At 41.3% G+C, this 15249-nt stretch overlaps 1 protein-coding gene across 1 annotated transcript in view; it reads left to right on the forward strand.

The window, feature by feature from the left end:
- The window catches only part of Asxl3 (ASXL transcriptional regulator 3), a 109158-nt gene that overhangs the window by 75357 nt on the left and 18552 nt on the right, over positions 1-15249 (forward strand). Inside the window, exon 7 of the mRNA XM_015987193.3 lies at positions 12200-12296. Within this exon, the coding sequence (XP_015842679.3) occupies positions 12200-12296 (97 nt within the window). The remainder of the gene's footprint in view (positions 1-12199; positions 12297-15249) is intronic.

Here is a 15249-nt window from a genome sequence, read left to right on the forward strand (position 1 = left end):
GCAAATTACAGTTTCTTTGTGCACAAAAGGGGTCAGAAATTATACAAGCTTTTGACCCATTTGACCAGTGGTTTTCAATCTGTGGGTCATGACCCCTGTGGGGGTTGAATGACCCTTTCACGGGGCTTACCTAAGACAATTAGAAAATATAGAAAATCAAAATATGCATTGTGATTATAACAGTAGCAAAATTACAGTTATGAAGTAGCAGCGAAAATAGTTTTGTGGTTATGGATCACCACAACATGAGGAACTGTGTTAAAGGGTCACAGTATTAGGAAGGTTGATTACCACTATATTAGAGGCACTTCACAGTGGTACAGAGGGTGTGTCATACCCTCTAACCAAGTTTTATTTCTTTTATTTTATTCTATTTTATTTTTTTGAGAAAAAGATCTCACTATGTAGCTGGCTGCCTCAAACTTGATTTTTTTTTTCTGTCTCAGATTCCCACTAAATAGTTGTTATTATTCTTAACTGTTAGATCAGGATTGATAGAGTCCACATGGAAACAGAAGAAAGCAGACAGGCATCTCCAGAGGCAGATTGCCCTTTAATCAGAGCAATGAAGGGCACCAGTTTCTCCTCAGGAGTGCACAGGTGGCTCAGGGAACTGGGGTTTTACAGGGTAGAAGAGTTGGGATGGAAGAGTCCATCAGTCCATCTGCTCCTCTGCAGTTACAAAGTGGTAGATATGGTGGAGAGATGCCTGCTGCATGCTAACACTCCATAGGTGTGCATAGGAAGGATGCCTGCTGCATCCTAACAGTCCACAGGTATGCATGGGAGGATGTCTGCTGCATGCTAACAGTCCACAGGTGCGCATTGGAAGGATGTCTGCTGCATCCTAACAGTCCACAGGTGTTTATCAGCGAAGTCAGCTTTCCTGTCCAGAGCTTCTCAGTCCACCTGAGGCTTTCATGTCATTAGCCCTTCAGTAACCTCGTGAGACTGTTGTCCAAACCAGGGCCATTTGGGTGCATTTTGTGTGTACTTATTTATCCCTCACTAAAACTCTGAAGTAAACTACTAGTTATTCCAAGTTGACTGATGATGGAATTGAACTGCAGAGAGATGAACTTTGTGAGCAAAAAATTTCCAACCAAAAAGAATTAAAGCAACAGTAGCAGCAAGGATGACCCTGCTGCCATGCTTTCTCTCCGTGCCACAGAGAGTCCTCACTCCCCCAGCTTCTCTGTGCTATTCCCGGTGCCTAGCACATCAGCCTTGACCGAAAGGAACAGCTAGAATACCTTCATGTTAACGGAGAGCACTTTAGAATCATATGAAAGGAAGCCTTCTAGGGGCTAGAGCCTGCCTTAATTCTTGGTCTGAATGTTTGTGTCCCTCTGCACGTTTATATTGTATAATATATATTATATTATATTACACATAATAATATACTATTATAAAATATTATGTATGATATATAATATTACATATGTTGAAATCCCAACCCCATGATGATGGCATTAGTTGTGACTTTTGAGAGCATGATAAGATGACTGAAGTTAGCTTGATTGAAGTTAGATAGCTGGCTGACATAATCTGTGAGCCAGGAAATGGGCCTTTCCAAGACCCCAAATCTATAGACACTGTGATATTAAAGTCTCTAGTCTCTAAAATTGAGAAATCAATTTTGGTTGTTTATAAGCTTCCTGTGTGAAATTTTGTTATAGCCATGAATACAAAATGAGACCGAGGTTGTCGCAAGCATTAAATTAATGACAGTTGTTATTATTATTGGTTCTAGGTTTTATTGAACAATAAAGAGAAGGTGCCGTTATTAAAATGAGTATGGGCAGAAGCAGGTGCAGTAGGGAGAAGATATTTAATAAGCCACAAAGAAGGAAAGAAAGCAGACCAATGCCAAAGTCGGGAGTTTCTCCTAATGTCCTTTCCACTCTGAGGACGTCTTCTGCATTGCCAACATTGAATCCTTCCCTTTTCTACTCTGCGGCCCAGGCTCTTGTGGAAACAGAAGCCGTCTGTCCATTTCATGGTTCCTGGCACGTAGTTGATGCTTATGAAGTGTTTGTTAAAGAAACGAGTGACTAATAGATAGTCACTTAAACACAGCTGTTGGGAGTATTACAAATAGAAACAGTGACTCACGGGTTCTCACCAGTTATAACATAACCTTATTTTATCTCTGTGAGAACTGAGCTTAAGTTTCACCAGCTAGAACATTCATGTTCTGTTTAATGGCTGAGTACACTGAAAGTCTGCTTTTCCCCCTTCCCCTCCCACAGAGGCAACACTGGAAATAATTAAAAGAGTCATTGCCACCCTTTAATAAATGTTCACAAGCTGAGTGTGGTAGATAATCCTAGAACTCTGGAGATAGAGGTAGAAGGACCAGAAGATCAAGTTCATCCTTGGTTACACATGGGATACAAGGCCAACCTGGACTACTATGTAAGAGACCCTATCTCAGAAAACCAACAAAGGAAGTTATATGCACACGTTTTTATATTTGCTAAGACTTGTTCACATTCTATTATCTGCCTTTAGGTCATTTTGAAAGCATCACTTCTCACAAATGCCTGTCAGATGGCCCCAAGGTGTGGCCAGAAATTGTCTACAGATATGTCGTGAAGTAGATGCTCCTAAGCAAACTATTCTAATTTGAGATTCATCTGCCAGAGGGTGTGTGTTTATCTTTGGATGTCTTTATTTTATTCATTTCCACCGATTCTGCCATAGGCTACCTTTCTTCTGAACAGGCTGCTGAAACACTATTGAAATTAGCCCACATTGTGTGGCAAGTTGAAGGCAGACTACTTATTTAAAGGGGGCTCAGAGGGGAGGGGCTTGATCCTGCCTCCACTTGGTATACCAGACTTTGTTCACTCCCCAAAGGGGTGGATGGGGGGTGGGTGAGGGGACATCGAAGGTGGGGAGAGCTGGAGAAGGGGATGGAGGGGGAACTGAGGTTGGTATGTAAAATGAAAAAAAAATTAATTAAAAACAAGTAAATAAAAAGGGCTCAGAATATCAAAAGTACAGGACAGTGCCACTGGACAGTAATTATTGTTTCTGATCAAATTGCTGGGGACAGTAACTGAAAACTCATGCAAGCTTCCTAGTGGACACTCAGTAACTGAGCCTTTTCACAGCCCAGTGTTGAGCTTCTCCTTTGCCATTTGTTTGCTAGGGGCCTCTGTGTCTTTCAGACACTGTTTCCCCATTGCATGTGCTGAAATTCAAAACTGAAATTATGAGAAAAAAATATTCCTGCTAGAAAATAAATTCCATTCTCCTGGTCACTGAGGCCTACAAAATTACTTTCTCAGGAATGTTCTCAGGAATGGCCGTCCCAACATCTGGTTGAACATCGTAACAGAATTGAATGTTTGGGCTGGAGGCCCTCATTTTAAGTTATTTACAACATGGATTTTGAGAGGGAAAAGAAGTTATGTGTGTATGTGTATATATATACTTATAAATGCATGCACACATAAAATAAATATCCATATGAATTTATGTATATGTACATACAGTACACATGCACACACACTTTATTGTTTTTTGTGAGGAGAGAGAACCATTTTCCACAAGTCTATTTCCTATTATGTTACCTGAGAACTGAGAATCCATTTTGCTTTTATGGAGCCCCTTTTCAATACATATATTCAGATCTCAGTAATCAGATGCTCTATACTCCGGACCACTCCTCTGCCAGAATTTCTTCTAGTTCAAAATGACAGCTAGCCTCCTCCTGGGTGCAGCAGATCTAGCTCCCGACCTTCTCTGCTGAACTTTGTACCTCCTGAGTTCGTCCTGGTGTTGAGTGCCTATCACAAAAGCAGCAGGCAGTGGGAAGAAAGGAAATCATCTCAGCAGAGAACAGGGGAGGCTTTTATTATGAAAATCAGCTTTGAAACTCTGTCATAACAATTATGACACAAAAGCCTTCCACTTTTCCATCTAAATGTTGATTTTTTTTCATAATATTTTCTCTCCAAAGTTTCTCTTTTGTTCGTTTTACTTTGATTCTGTGCATTTTTTAAATTGGGTGAAAGGGTGAAAATGACATAAATTAAAAAAAAATTCTTGTATGTCTTTATGTCTGTATAATGAAAATCTCATTTTTTAAAAACGTTGCTTGTGCACATAAAGATTAAAAAGAGAATAGAAAATAATGAAACTGCCTGCGATGAAATTTAAATAATGTTTGCATTTGTTTGTTGGGAATTTCATCCATATGTACAATGTCTTTTTATCACATCTACCTCCTATTCTCACCCTCCAGCTTCTCCATGGCCCTCTCTCCAACATACCTCTCTCCCAGCTTCATGTCCTCTTTTTGTATAACCTGCTGACTCCAGTTACTGCTGTCTATATGTGCATGGGTGTGGGGCTACTCAGTAGATCATGGACAGCCTTCCAGGGCTCATACCCCTGAAGAAAAATGATTCTCCATCCCTTACACCCATCAGCTGTCAGGAGCTCTTTGGATAGGGGAGGGGATTCATGACCTTTCCCCTACCCATGCTAGAATACTGGCTGGATTGATCTTGTGCAGGTCTTATGCAGGGGAGCAAAACTACCACGAGTTTATAGTGTGACAGTCCCGCCATATCCAGGAAACACTATTTCTCATCTTCCTCCACTACTTCTGTTTCTTGTGGTCTTTCTGTCCTGTCTGCCACACTGTTCCCTGAGCCTTGGTAAGGTGGGCACGTGAGAAAGATGTCCTATTTAGAGATGAGCTCTCATTGTCAGGCACTCTAAGTGCTCTGAGCAGCCGTGATCATGTGAGAGTTGCTGTCTGCAGTGCAGTGGGGTTTTAACTGGATGACCTTCAGGGAATAGAATAAGGATTATGATACCATTTTTCCAGGTATTTTTTCCATTTCATATGATTACTTTGAATGTTTAAATCTGCCATTCTGGAAACATCTAGAAAATTATTCTGAATCCAGATCTTAAAATGTTTTCATTTATTTGCTAAACGGGGATTTAATAGGAAACACAAACATGTTCATTAGACTTAAATGGTTTGTCTATTCCTGACTGTTCTCACACATTGCTGTGTGTCATTTCCCTGACTGTATTCTCAGAAAGCAATTGTTCCACAAGATATTAATAATTGCTCTGTAAAAGGATTACAAGCTGATAAGTTTTGTAGATAGTACATAACCCATTCTTATGCATAAGAACCCATAAAAACTTCTAGCATACTAGAGAATGCTTATAGGAAAAAATAACTATATTTAATAGTAGGCACAAACTGCACTTGTTGGAAGAAAAAAGTTTCTCTTAGACGCATTTACCTAAGGTCATCTGTTATATAGCTGTTTTGGAAAGCACAGTTTGGGGGATATTGGCTTTTTCTATATTTGAAAATAATTATCAAACACCACTTGAGAAGCATTCTTTAGCACATTCTTACCCCACTTCTGTATCCTATTTCTTTTAGTGATACTTTCTTTCCCCCTTAACAGTGTCCTTTTTTATCCCTCTTCATGTACTTCTGAGGAAAGAAATTCCCTCCTGCAAGTGAAACCTGAGCATATATAGTCAAGTCTCCTGAGCTGTCTACATCCCACTGAGTGATGGGGTATAAAAATGAAAACTCGCTTTTTAGAGAAACGTGATCTCACTTTAATTCACACCAGAGTTCTTGACCAACTAGGATCTAAGTGACTCTGTGACAACAGCTCAGAGCTCATTCCTTTCCTGCATGACAGTGTTAGAATCAGCGTCCTGTTCAGTGGTCCACTGTCTAAGCTCCTTTCCTCTAAAGATCATATTGATTATCTTTAATGGAAACAGCAGCTTACACAGTGTTCTACCTACTATGTTGACCTAAATAATTCTAAATGGTTTGATGGGTGTCTGCACATACATGATAGACATTATGTCCCCAACACTCCCTCACCTTATATTAGCACATACATGAAAGAAATCATCTTTCCAACACTTCCTCCCCTTATACCTGTGTTAGCACATCATCTCCCCAACAATCCCTCTCCTTACACCTGTGTTAGCATATACATGATAGATATCATCTCCCCAACACTCCCTCTCCTTACACCTGGATTAGCACATACATGATAGACATCATCTCCCCAACACTCCCTCCCCTTACACCTGGGTTAGCACATACATGATAGACATCATCTCCCCAACACTCCCTCTCCTTACACCTATGATATTTCTTGCTCTGTTTTTCTACCTGCCTCTGTTTTTTTTTCATCCTCTTTCTCCTTCTCCTTCCCCACTTTCTATCATAAGTGTTCTTCAGAGCTCCACCTGGAACCCTCTTATAATTTGGATAATATTCCTTGGAGAGTCTTATATATATATGTTACATACATGTTTATGATTAAGCCTTTTTTGCTAAACCTGATTGTTCTAATTGCTCTCCTAATACTGAACTTTTTACCTTTGTTCATGTGGTGGTGGTGGTGGTGGTGGTGGTGGTGTGTTTCCTTTATCCTAGGAACAAAGTCACTCACTAAATCTGGGGTTAGGTTGGCAAGCCCTAGTGATCCTTTGGTCTGGGGAAGGTGGGGAGGTTAAAGGTGTGGACTACTATGTCATTTATTACAACCGGTCCTAGCTCCTCTCATGTTTCTCATGTATTATAGCAATCTCAACATCACAACATATTAATGATTCTGGGTTGTCCTTGTTGTATAAAGCTGTACTGTTCAATATGGTGCCCAGTAGCCAGCCACACAGCTGTTCACAACTGGAGATGTGGCTGCTTTGTGTGGAGGTGCCATGAACAGACATACAACTGAATAACAAATAATTTTCAAAGAGAATATAAAATATTTCACAAATGATATTTGAAAATAGTTACATGTTGAAATAACATTTTAAGTAGGTCAAATTAAATAAAGTACATTCTTAGAAATAATTTCATGTTTCTTTATTCTTTTGCAATGCAGAGATAAAAATTAAATTCACACATGAACATTGTTTTTATTGCTGTCAAATAGCTCTGCTTTATATTATTTCCACATAGAAGTCTGAACTGTCCCTTTGAAATACCAGATTTTATCGTGACTGGCTTGAGGCCTCAAAGGTTTCTGACTCCACTGGGGGGGGGGGGCGCTGAATGCTGTATGGAGTCCAGGGCTGGCCATTCTGACCATGGTAGTGGATTGCCTCACCCCGTCTTTCCCTCACCCACACCTGAGTATTCTGTTTTTATCCTTTGCCTTGCTCTTTCCCACTTCTTCCATGTGTGGTTGGAGTTAGTCCCTTATTAACAGCGAGTACGAGGGAGGCTGCCCTGACACTGCCTAAGCCAGCCCTTTGCTACCTGTGCACACCAACTTGCCTCTTTTCCTCGGGCTTCCTCTTTACTTTGAACAACTCTCCACTGACTATAGGATGAAATCCAAGGTGCATGTGAGTCATTGTTTGCCAGTTTTGCACATCCAGCCCACCCCTCACTGGTCTTCTAATGAGTGTTCTGACCGTGTTGGGGAATCACCTGGGAGAGAAACAAAATAAGAAAAAGAAAAATAGTGTTAAAAACCATGTCTAGCTTGGTGGTCTATTGTGCCAGCACTTAGGAGATGAAGGAAGAAGAAGGGGAGTTCAAATTCATCATTATCAACAGGGTGAGGCCATCCTGGGCTGTATGAGACCCTACCTACCATATCCACCCCCCAAACACAAATAATTTAAAATGTTATTTTATTAACTATGAGTTCAAATATTGGATAATATTGCACAGTGTTTAAATAGCAGTGTTTGTTTAATGCTTTGAATTCTAATTGATATCCATCTATTCCTAAGCGTTTTTGTCATTTTTTTAAAGACTCTAACCCTGGAGACCAGGATGGCCTAAAATTCACTAAGTACCCAGGCTGTCCTCAAACTCACAGTAATCCTCCTGCCTGAACCTACCAAGAATATGATTACAGACATGTATTAATGTATTAACCAGCTAAAATGTTTTGATAACCAATGTCAAAGGCAGATGATAAACTCATAAGAAAGAGTTTAAATCTTTACATCATGCCAGGATCTGTGCATGAACATATTTTTCTTTACTCTTACTATTTTCCCTAGAGAAATCATATTGGTCAGTTTTTCCCTTGCTAATTTAAAAGGAAGAATAGCTGATCAATAGTTTAGCTAGACACTTCATCATGAGAGAAGATTTTTCAGAATGAATGTTTCTATCATGGCTAATAAAAAATCAGAATTTATAGCTCATCAATAAATAACTAACCTTTCAGAAATGTTTATTGTTCTAGTTCATTAAAGCGTTATTTCTTTCAGACAGTATTTTTTAAAGGCCATAAAATTAATCGTGTATTTTAAAAGTTTTATTGGCACGTATTTCTTAAGTCTATTTTAGCCGCGGTGTTTAATTGTGCTGTCTTACATAGGCCGGGAACCTTACTTTTCATGTGCATTCTATTTGAAAAGAAAATGATTTTCCTCCAGGGCCAGCTTCCATGTTCTCGAATGTGTTTATATCACACTTGCTTTTTCATGTGCTCAGATCTTGAGAATCTGTCAGAGCTAATCTGGATCTGCTGTTTCTTTGTGTCTTAAAATTAGTAACCAAGCCCCCAGCCTGGCAGAATATGTGAAACAGAAATTCTGGATGTGAGCTGCCAGAGAGAAATTTCAAATCTTCCACTAGCCAAAATAAGGGTAGCGAGGAAACCATTGTGGGATTCTGCACATTACATAGACTGCTGAAGCTGCATCAGCTCCGTGCATATCCCCAAATGCAGAACGAGTTAGACCTGTCTCACTGTGCCTTGTGAACATGGACTCCTGGGTGCACAGGTTCCTTTGCTTTGTGGGGAACTTGCCCTACACCTGCTAATCTTATTTTAAATCCACCTGTGAGACAAGGATCTACTTCCATATTCATGTCTCTCAATGGGGTAGCTTTCCTCTTTCACCACCGAGGCCCACATGCAGCCTCTGTCCATGTTGCAGGCTTAGAGACATATCACTGAACATACCTGTAACATCCCTGGAAGGTCTGCTTGGCTTCCAGGGCAGATATTAACCTACTCCTGCCAGAGTAATACTGGGGATTTCGGAGCTTCCTCTAACATACTCACAGTGTGTTCACCTCCTTGATCCTGAAGACTTTTCCCCCATCCTGAGTATCTCCAAGCCCTACCTTCCTTTGATCATCTGTCCCCTAAATCTTCCAATGGCATTTTAGTGATGTCTCCATATTGGCTGCCCATTTCCTCCAGCCACCTTTGCAGGCCTAGATCTACAAGGCTATTCTGCGACCAACATTTTGGAAGTTTTTGGTACCTCGAGTAGGGCCTCACAAGTTCCACGGATTGTAGCTCAGACTGGAATAGGCCATGACATGTAGATGTAAACTGAAGGGGGAAACTTAGACATGGAGACCATGAACCTGGAACCTCACATTTACTTGAGAAGCACTCAGTAGACCAATCCCAGATAGAGGTTAAAGCCTGAATTCGTTGGCTTATGTCTTACTTACTTGCAATCATTCCTGTTTCCCATGGACCTGAGTTGTTCCCAGGTTGTTCCTTCAGGTTGTTTTCGTGACATCTGAACTTGAGCAGAAGTCCAAGACTTGGGTGGGACTAGGGTGTCCAATCATTATCCTGACTGGTATGTATTTCACAGGCTTCTTGACAGATGGAGTTTCACCACTGCTAGTTTATTCTAGCACTTGTAGCACTTGCAGTATGTCACATGAAGACCACTCTGTCACAAGTACTTGGAGGGGGGATAAAGGGATGGAAGGAAGAAGGAAAAAAAGGAAAGAAAGAACAAGGATGATAACTGGTGGGTTAGTTACAGTCTACACTTAGTTTCAGTTTGACATTCCTTTTATCTCCTCTTAAAACCCATTTATGACTGTCCTTAGACAAGTTCTTCTGCTGGTAGACCTGGTAGCAGGGCCCAGACATCACCGCTGAGGCATCTGAGCCTATGGCCATCTTGCCACTGATCACTGCATTGGTCCTACTCGGCATGCACCAAGATGTGCCAGTGAATGGTCAGTGTTCCCAGCATCATCCTACCAGTCCCTCTCTGGAAAAGCAGCCCTCTGCCTCTGGATGATGCCATTTGTGTAGTAGATCTTCTTTGCCTTATGGTCCTACCACATGAGAGATGTAAGGTATCCAGGCAAAGCTTAGTTACCATAGTGTTCTTAACCCATCACTTTGTCTACTAGTAGACTGTTTTTAACCTAGAGATGGTAATGCCTCCATATTACATTTAGAAGTATCTGGAGACACTTTTAGATACTGCATCTTAGAGAGGGGTTGCTGCCAGAAGCTCTTGCATCAGGCATGCTATTAATTTTCCTGCAATGCACAGGGCATTCATGACCCTAAATAACAGTAGTACCTAAATGAGCAACATGTCCCAGTAGAAGCGATTCACCTTGGAGGGGGGCTTCAGATGTTACTGAATCTGGAGCTTAGAGAACAAGATGCATGAAAAAGGCAAGTGGGTCCTGGAACTAGCTCATCTAGCTCATTCTATTCTTAGCTCTCAGATTCACATATCCTAGCCATTGAAGACTTACCACCAGTGGTGCCTAATAGTTCAGTGGTTAGACCAAATTATGAAAGTGATATTCTAGAATTATCCATTCAAAAGATATAATGGCTGGGATGTTTTTCACAAAAGGTAAGAGTTTGCAATGCTGACCGTAAAGCTATACCACAGCTACTATATTACTTACTTTACAAGTCCCTGTAACCAAATACCCTACAAGAAGCAACTGAAGGAACAAAGGCTTCATCTTGGACCATGACTTGAGGATACAGTGCATCATGGTAGAGACATTGTGATAATGGCCGCATGAGGCAGATAATTATAAAGCCTCTGCCGCTAGGAGCGAGGTGGAGATGAACGTTGGCTCACAGCTCATAATTCTTCTCTGCATTCCAGCTCCCAACATTCGGGAGTGGTGTCACACACTATCAGAGTGGGTCTTCTTGTATTAATTAGCCCAGTCTAGAAACTCCTTCACAGGCTTGCCCAGAGGTCTGTGTCCGAGATGATCCTAGATTTTGTGGCAGTCAATATTAATCATCCCAACCACACAGAACTAGATGAATGGAAAGGCTATAGAAGAAACAATCATTTGCTCCATGTGGAATAGATTAAGAACTTAAGGAGAGGGACTTTTTTTTCATCGCTAGCACCCACAGAAGAACCAGGTATGTAAGCTTATACTGGTGATCTAAGAAGTATCTGTTAAATAATGGTAAAAATGGAGAGTAAACAATGAATGAATGAAGTCTTGTGTCTGGTGCATTGACTGCTTTAGTGGCTGCCAGTTTCTTCTTAGATGGTGATGCCCTCAAGTTAGTCAGCAGCACTCTCATGTTCCCGATGTCCGCCTTTCCTCAGTTTGATTTTTCATGATCCAGTCTTGGACAGACAGTATGTGTTTTCAAAATCCATATTCCTCTTTACTCCTGAATGCTGACTTCTCTGACATATTCATGGAGTCCTTGCATTAAATCTTTAAGATGGTTATTTCTATGGATGAAGATAGAGTGCAGAAAAAAATACTAAAAATGTGGATATATGACATGTAATTGTGGGCTGGCAGGATGGGCAGGATCCACAAGGTGGAAGGAGAGAAACAACTCAGTCAGGCATCCACTGACCTCTACATCCGCACCACAGTGTGCACACAGCACACACATTTACACACATGTGTGTGCACACAATTTAACAGATCCTTTTTGTGTCAGCTGTATGAACTTACTTGCTTGCTCCTCGTATGGGTGCTGGCAGAGTGGAGGAAGACCCTGTCCTCAGGTTCTCCACACCACACCAGTTCCACTTTGTGCATAGATTTGCCCTCCACTCCTCATGCCCACCTATGCATTCCCTCAGCCTTTGTCTTTCAGACTTCTCCATTCCCAGTCACTTCGTGCTTAGCTGCTTGGCACTGCCTCATCTTTTTATCCTCTGTAGTCAGTCCGCAGTTACAGTCAGGGACAGAACTAATTGTCTCTGTGCTGGAAGTCAGCAAGAGAGGGCATGCGATTGATGCCCCAGGAGTCATCTTGTTTTGAGTTCCTTTCCTTCCTTCTTTCCTCCTACATCAGACCTTAATACACACGCACATGCACATGCACACGCACATGCACACACACTCAGTGCTACTCAGTTTTTGCTTCTCCTTTGCATGCTTTCACTTTGAATCGTTTCTGATGGACTATTGTTTTGTCCGCTTATTTCCTAGATGGGAAGTGATGGAGTTTTACGCCTCAGTACTTCAGCTCTGAATAATGAATTCTTTGCGTACGCAGCACAAGGGTGGAAACAGCGACTGGCAGAAGGTAAATTTCAGTTTCCTGTTATTATGTGACAGGCTAGAGCGTGTGTACTGTGTTAGAACACAGGTACTATATTAGAAGGCCCATGTATTGCTAGAACATATGTACTGTGTGAGAATGAGCCTCTTCTGCAAGGGCATATGTACTGTGTTAGCATGAAGGTACTATGTTAGAATGCATGTTTTCTACAAGAGTATATGTACTGTGTTAGCATGTAGGTACTATGTTAGAATGCACATATTCTGCAAGGGTATATGTACTATATTAGCATGTAGGTACTATGTTAGAGTTCACATGTGATGGGTGATGTCGTTTTGTATGCTGTGAATATGTGTTGCTCTGATTGGTTGATAAAACTGTTTGGCCAGTGGTGAGGCAGAATAGGGTTAGGTGGGACATTCTAGCTAGAGAGGAGGAAGGAGAAAGACAGAACAGAGGAGATGCTGCCAGCTGCCACCAGGAGAAGCAAGATGTAAAGTACTGGTAAACCACAAGCCATGTGGCAAAGTATAGATTTATAGAAATGGGTTAATTTAAGATGTAAGAGCTAGCTAGTGAGAAGCCTGAGCCATTAGGCCATATAGCTTGAAACTAATATAAGTCTCTGTGTGTTTATTTGGGTCCAAGCAGCTGTGGGACCACAGGGCCACAGGAGCTGGGCAGGACCAGGAAAACTTCCAACTACACATATGCTCTGCTAGGACATATTACTGTGTTAGCATGTAGGTACTGTGTTATGGTACACATGCTCTGCTAGGACATATGTACTGTGTTAGCATGTAGGTACTGTGTTATGGTACACATGCTCTGCTAGGACATATGTACTGTGTTAGCATGTAGGTACTGTGTTGGAGTGCATGTGTTGTGCTAGAGCACCTGTACTATGCTGGAGTGCACATGCTCTACTAAAATACACGTATTATGTTGAGTGATCATGTACTATTATGCTAGAGCTCATTTACTATATTAGAGTATACTCACTCTGCTTCAGTGCCTTACTATGTCAGAGTACACATGCTCTGTTAGAGCACAGCACACACACACTGCTAGAGCACTGTTAGAGCACATGTGCTATGTTAGAATGTATATGCTCTGCTAGAGCACACGTACTATGCTAAAGTGCACATGTGCTGTTGGAGCACACATATTAGCAATACACTCTGTTGGAGAACACACACACTGCTAGAGTTCACACACTATGCTAGAGTACACACACACTATAGAGCACAATACTCTGTGGAAAACACTGTATTAAATACACACACTAAGGAGAATTCACAAACTATAGAGTGCACACATACTCAGTAGAGTACAGACACTGTAGAATATCCACACTGTAGAGCACACACTCTATAGACTACATGCACTCTGTAGACTACAAACACTGCAGAGTCCACACTTTCTATACAGCACACTCTGTACAGTAAACTGTGTAGAATATACACACTGTAGAGTACACACATTCTGTGGAGTACACACCCTATATTGTACACATACTGTGGAGTACACACTCCGTAGACTACAAACACTGTAGAGTATGCACACAGTAGTGTACGCACACTGTAGAATACACACAATAGAATACACCCACTATAGAATACACACACAGTAGAGTACACACACTATGTAGACTACAAACACCACAGAGTATGCACACAGTAGAGTACACACTGTAGACTACTAATACTGCAGAGTGCACATACTCTATAGAGCACACTCTGTACAGTACACTGTGTGGAGTACACACACAATAGAATACACACATTCTGTAGAGTACACACCCTGTAGTGTACACACACTGTAGACTACACCCACTCTGTAGACTACACACACTGTAGAGTGTACACACTGTAGAATACACACACAGTAGAGTACACACACTCTATAGAGTACACACTCTGAAGAGTGTACCTTAACATGCTGTACTGAGCTTGGTCCTCTGACTTCCAAGTCTTCCCAACTCCTCCCTGAGATACTTTTTTCACTTAGTGCAATTCCACCCTTTTCTAAAGGAGCTCACTAATTCTTTGGTGATAGTAGGCATTTTAATATGCAACATTTTTGAAGAATGTGTAGTATATCATAGACATTTCATATGCATGTTGATATATAATATCTTTGAAATGATGACATAGTATAATCCACTGTATTTTCTACATCTCCTGGATTCTGGGGAAACTCTGACACTCCTTTTCCCTGAAGCTTCTGTCAGCATTTCCTTTATTTAAACTCAACCCAGGGTTTTGGAAAGACTAAGAATATCAAATGCAGCACTGTATGCCCTTTGTTCCCCCTTGCTGGTGCTACTTGGATACCTGAACTCCTCCTAGCGAGTTCTGATCCCTAGAGTTCACACCTTCCTCTCACACGTCACTTCCTTTCCTCACACTGCATTTTATTCTAGTTTATTTGCGCCTTTTACTGTATTTCATATCAAACAGCAAACTTCAGACATTCATAGTATATTTTAAATTGTTCCCTGGGCCTGTATTTTCACACCCTTTCACAGCTTCCTTAAGCTTACTCCTTTTTCATAGTAAATGATGACATCTCTAAAATAACACTTTCTTTTGAACAGTACAGTTGCTCCAAGCAGCCTTGGTTACCTCCTAGGTTCAAGCTACTGTATAAGCTTCCAGTTCTGATGGGTCCTCGCTCCTCACCCTTGGTCTTTTTCCAGTGTTTGTAGATCTCGCTTGTTTCTCACAGTCCAAGTCCCAGCCCTAATACTCTGTACTAACCCTGGGACTTCCCCTTGCTTTTCTCTTCCTTCTGCTCTCTCAGAACTGTCTCCTGACCCTCACACTTGGGTACTCTAAAACTGAAAGCATCTGCGACTCTACTTTTAATCAGATGCCTGTTGGCATCCCCACTGTTTCTGGCCCACTTGTGATGTCTTCCCCTCCATGTTATTCAGGCAGGAGTCCTACGATTTCTCCACCATCTTGTCACTTTC

Source organism: Peromyscus maniculatus, chromosome 19 (assembly GCF_049852395.1).
Source record: "Peromyscus maniculatus bairdii isolate BWxNUB_F1_BW_parent chromosome 19, HU_Pman_BW_mat_3.1, whole genome shotgun sequence".
In the NCBI taxonomy this organism is placed as follows: Eukaryota; Metazoa; Chordata; class Mammalia; order Rodentia; family Cricetidae; genus Peromyscus; species Peromyscus maniculatus.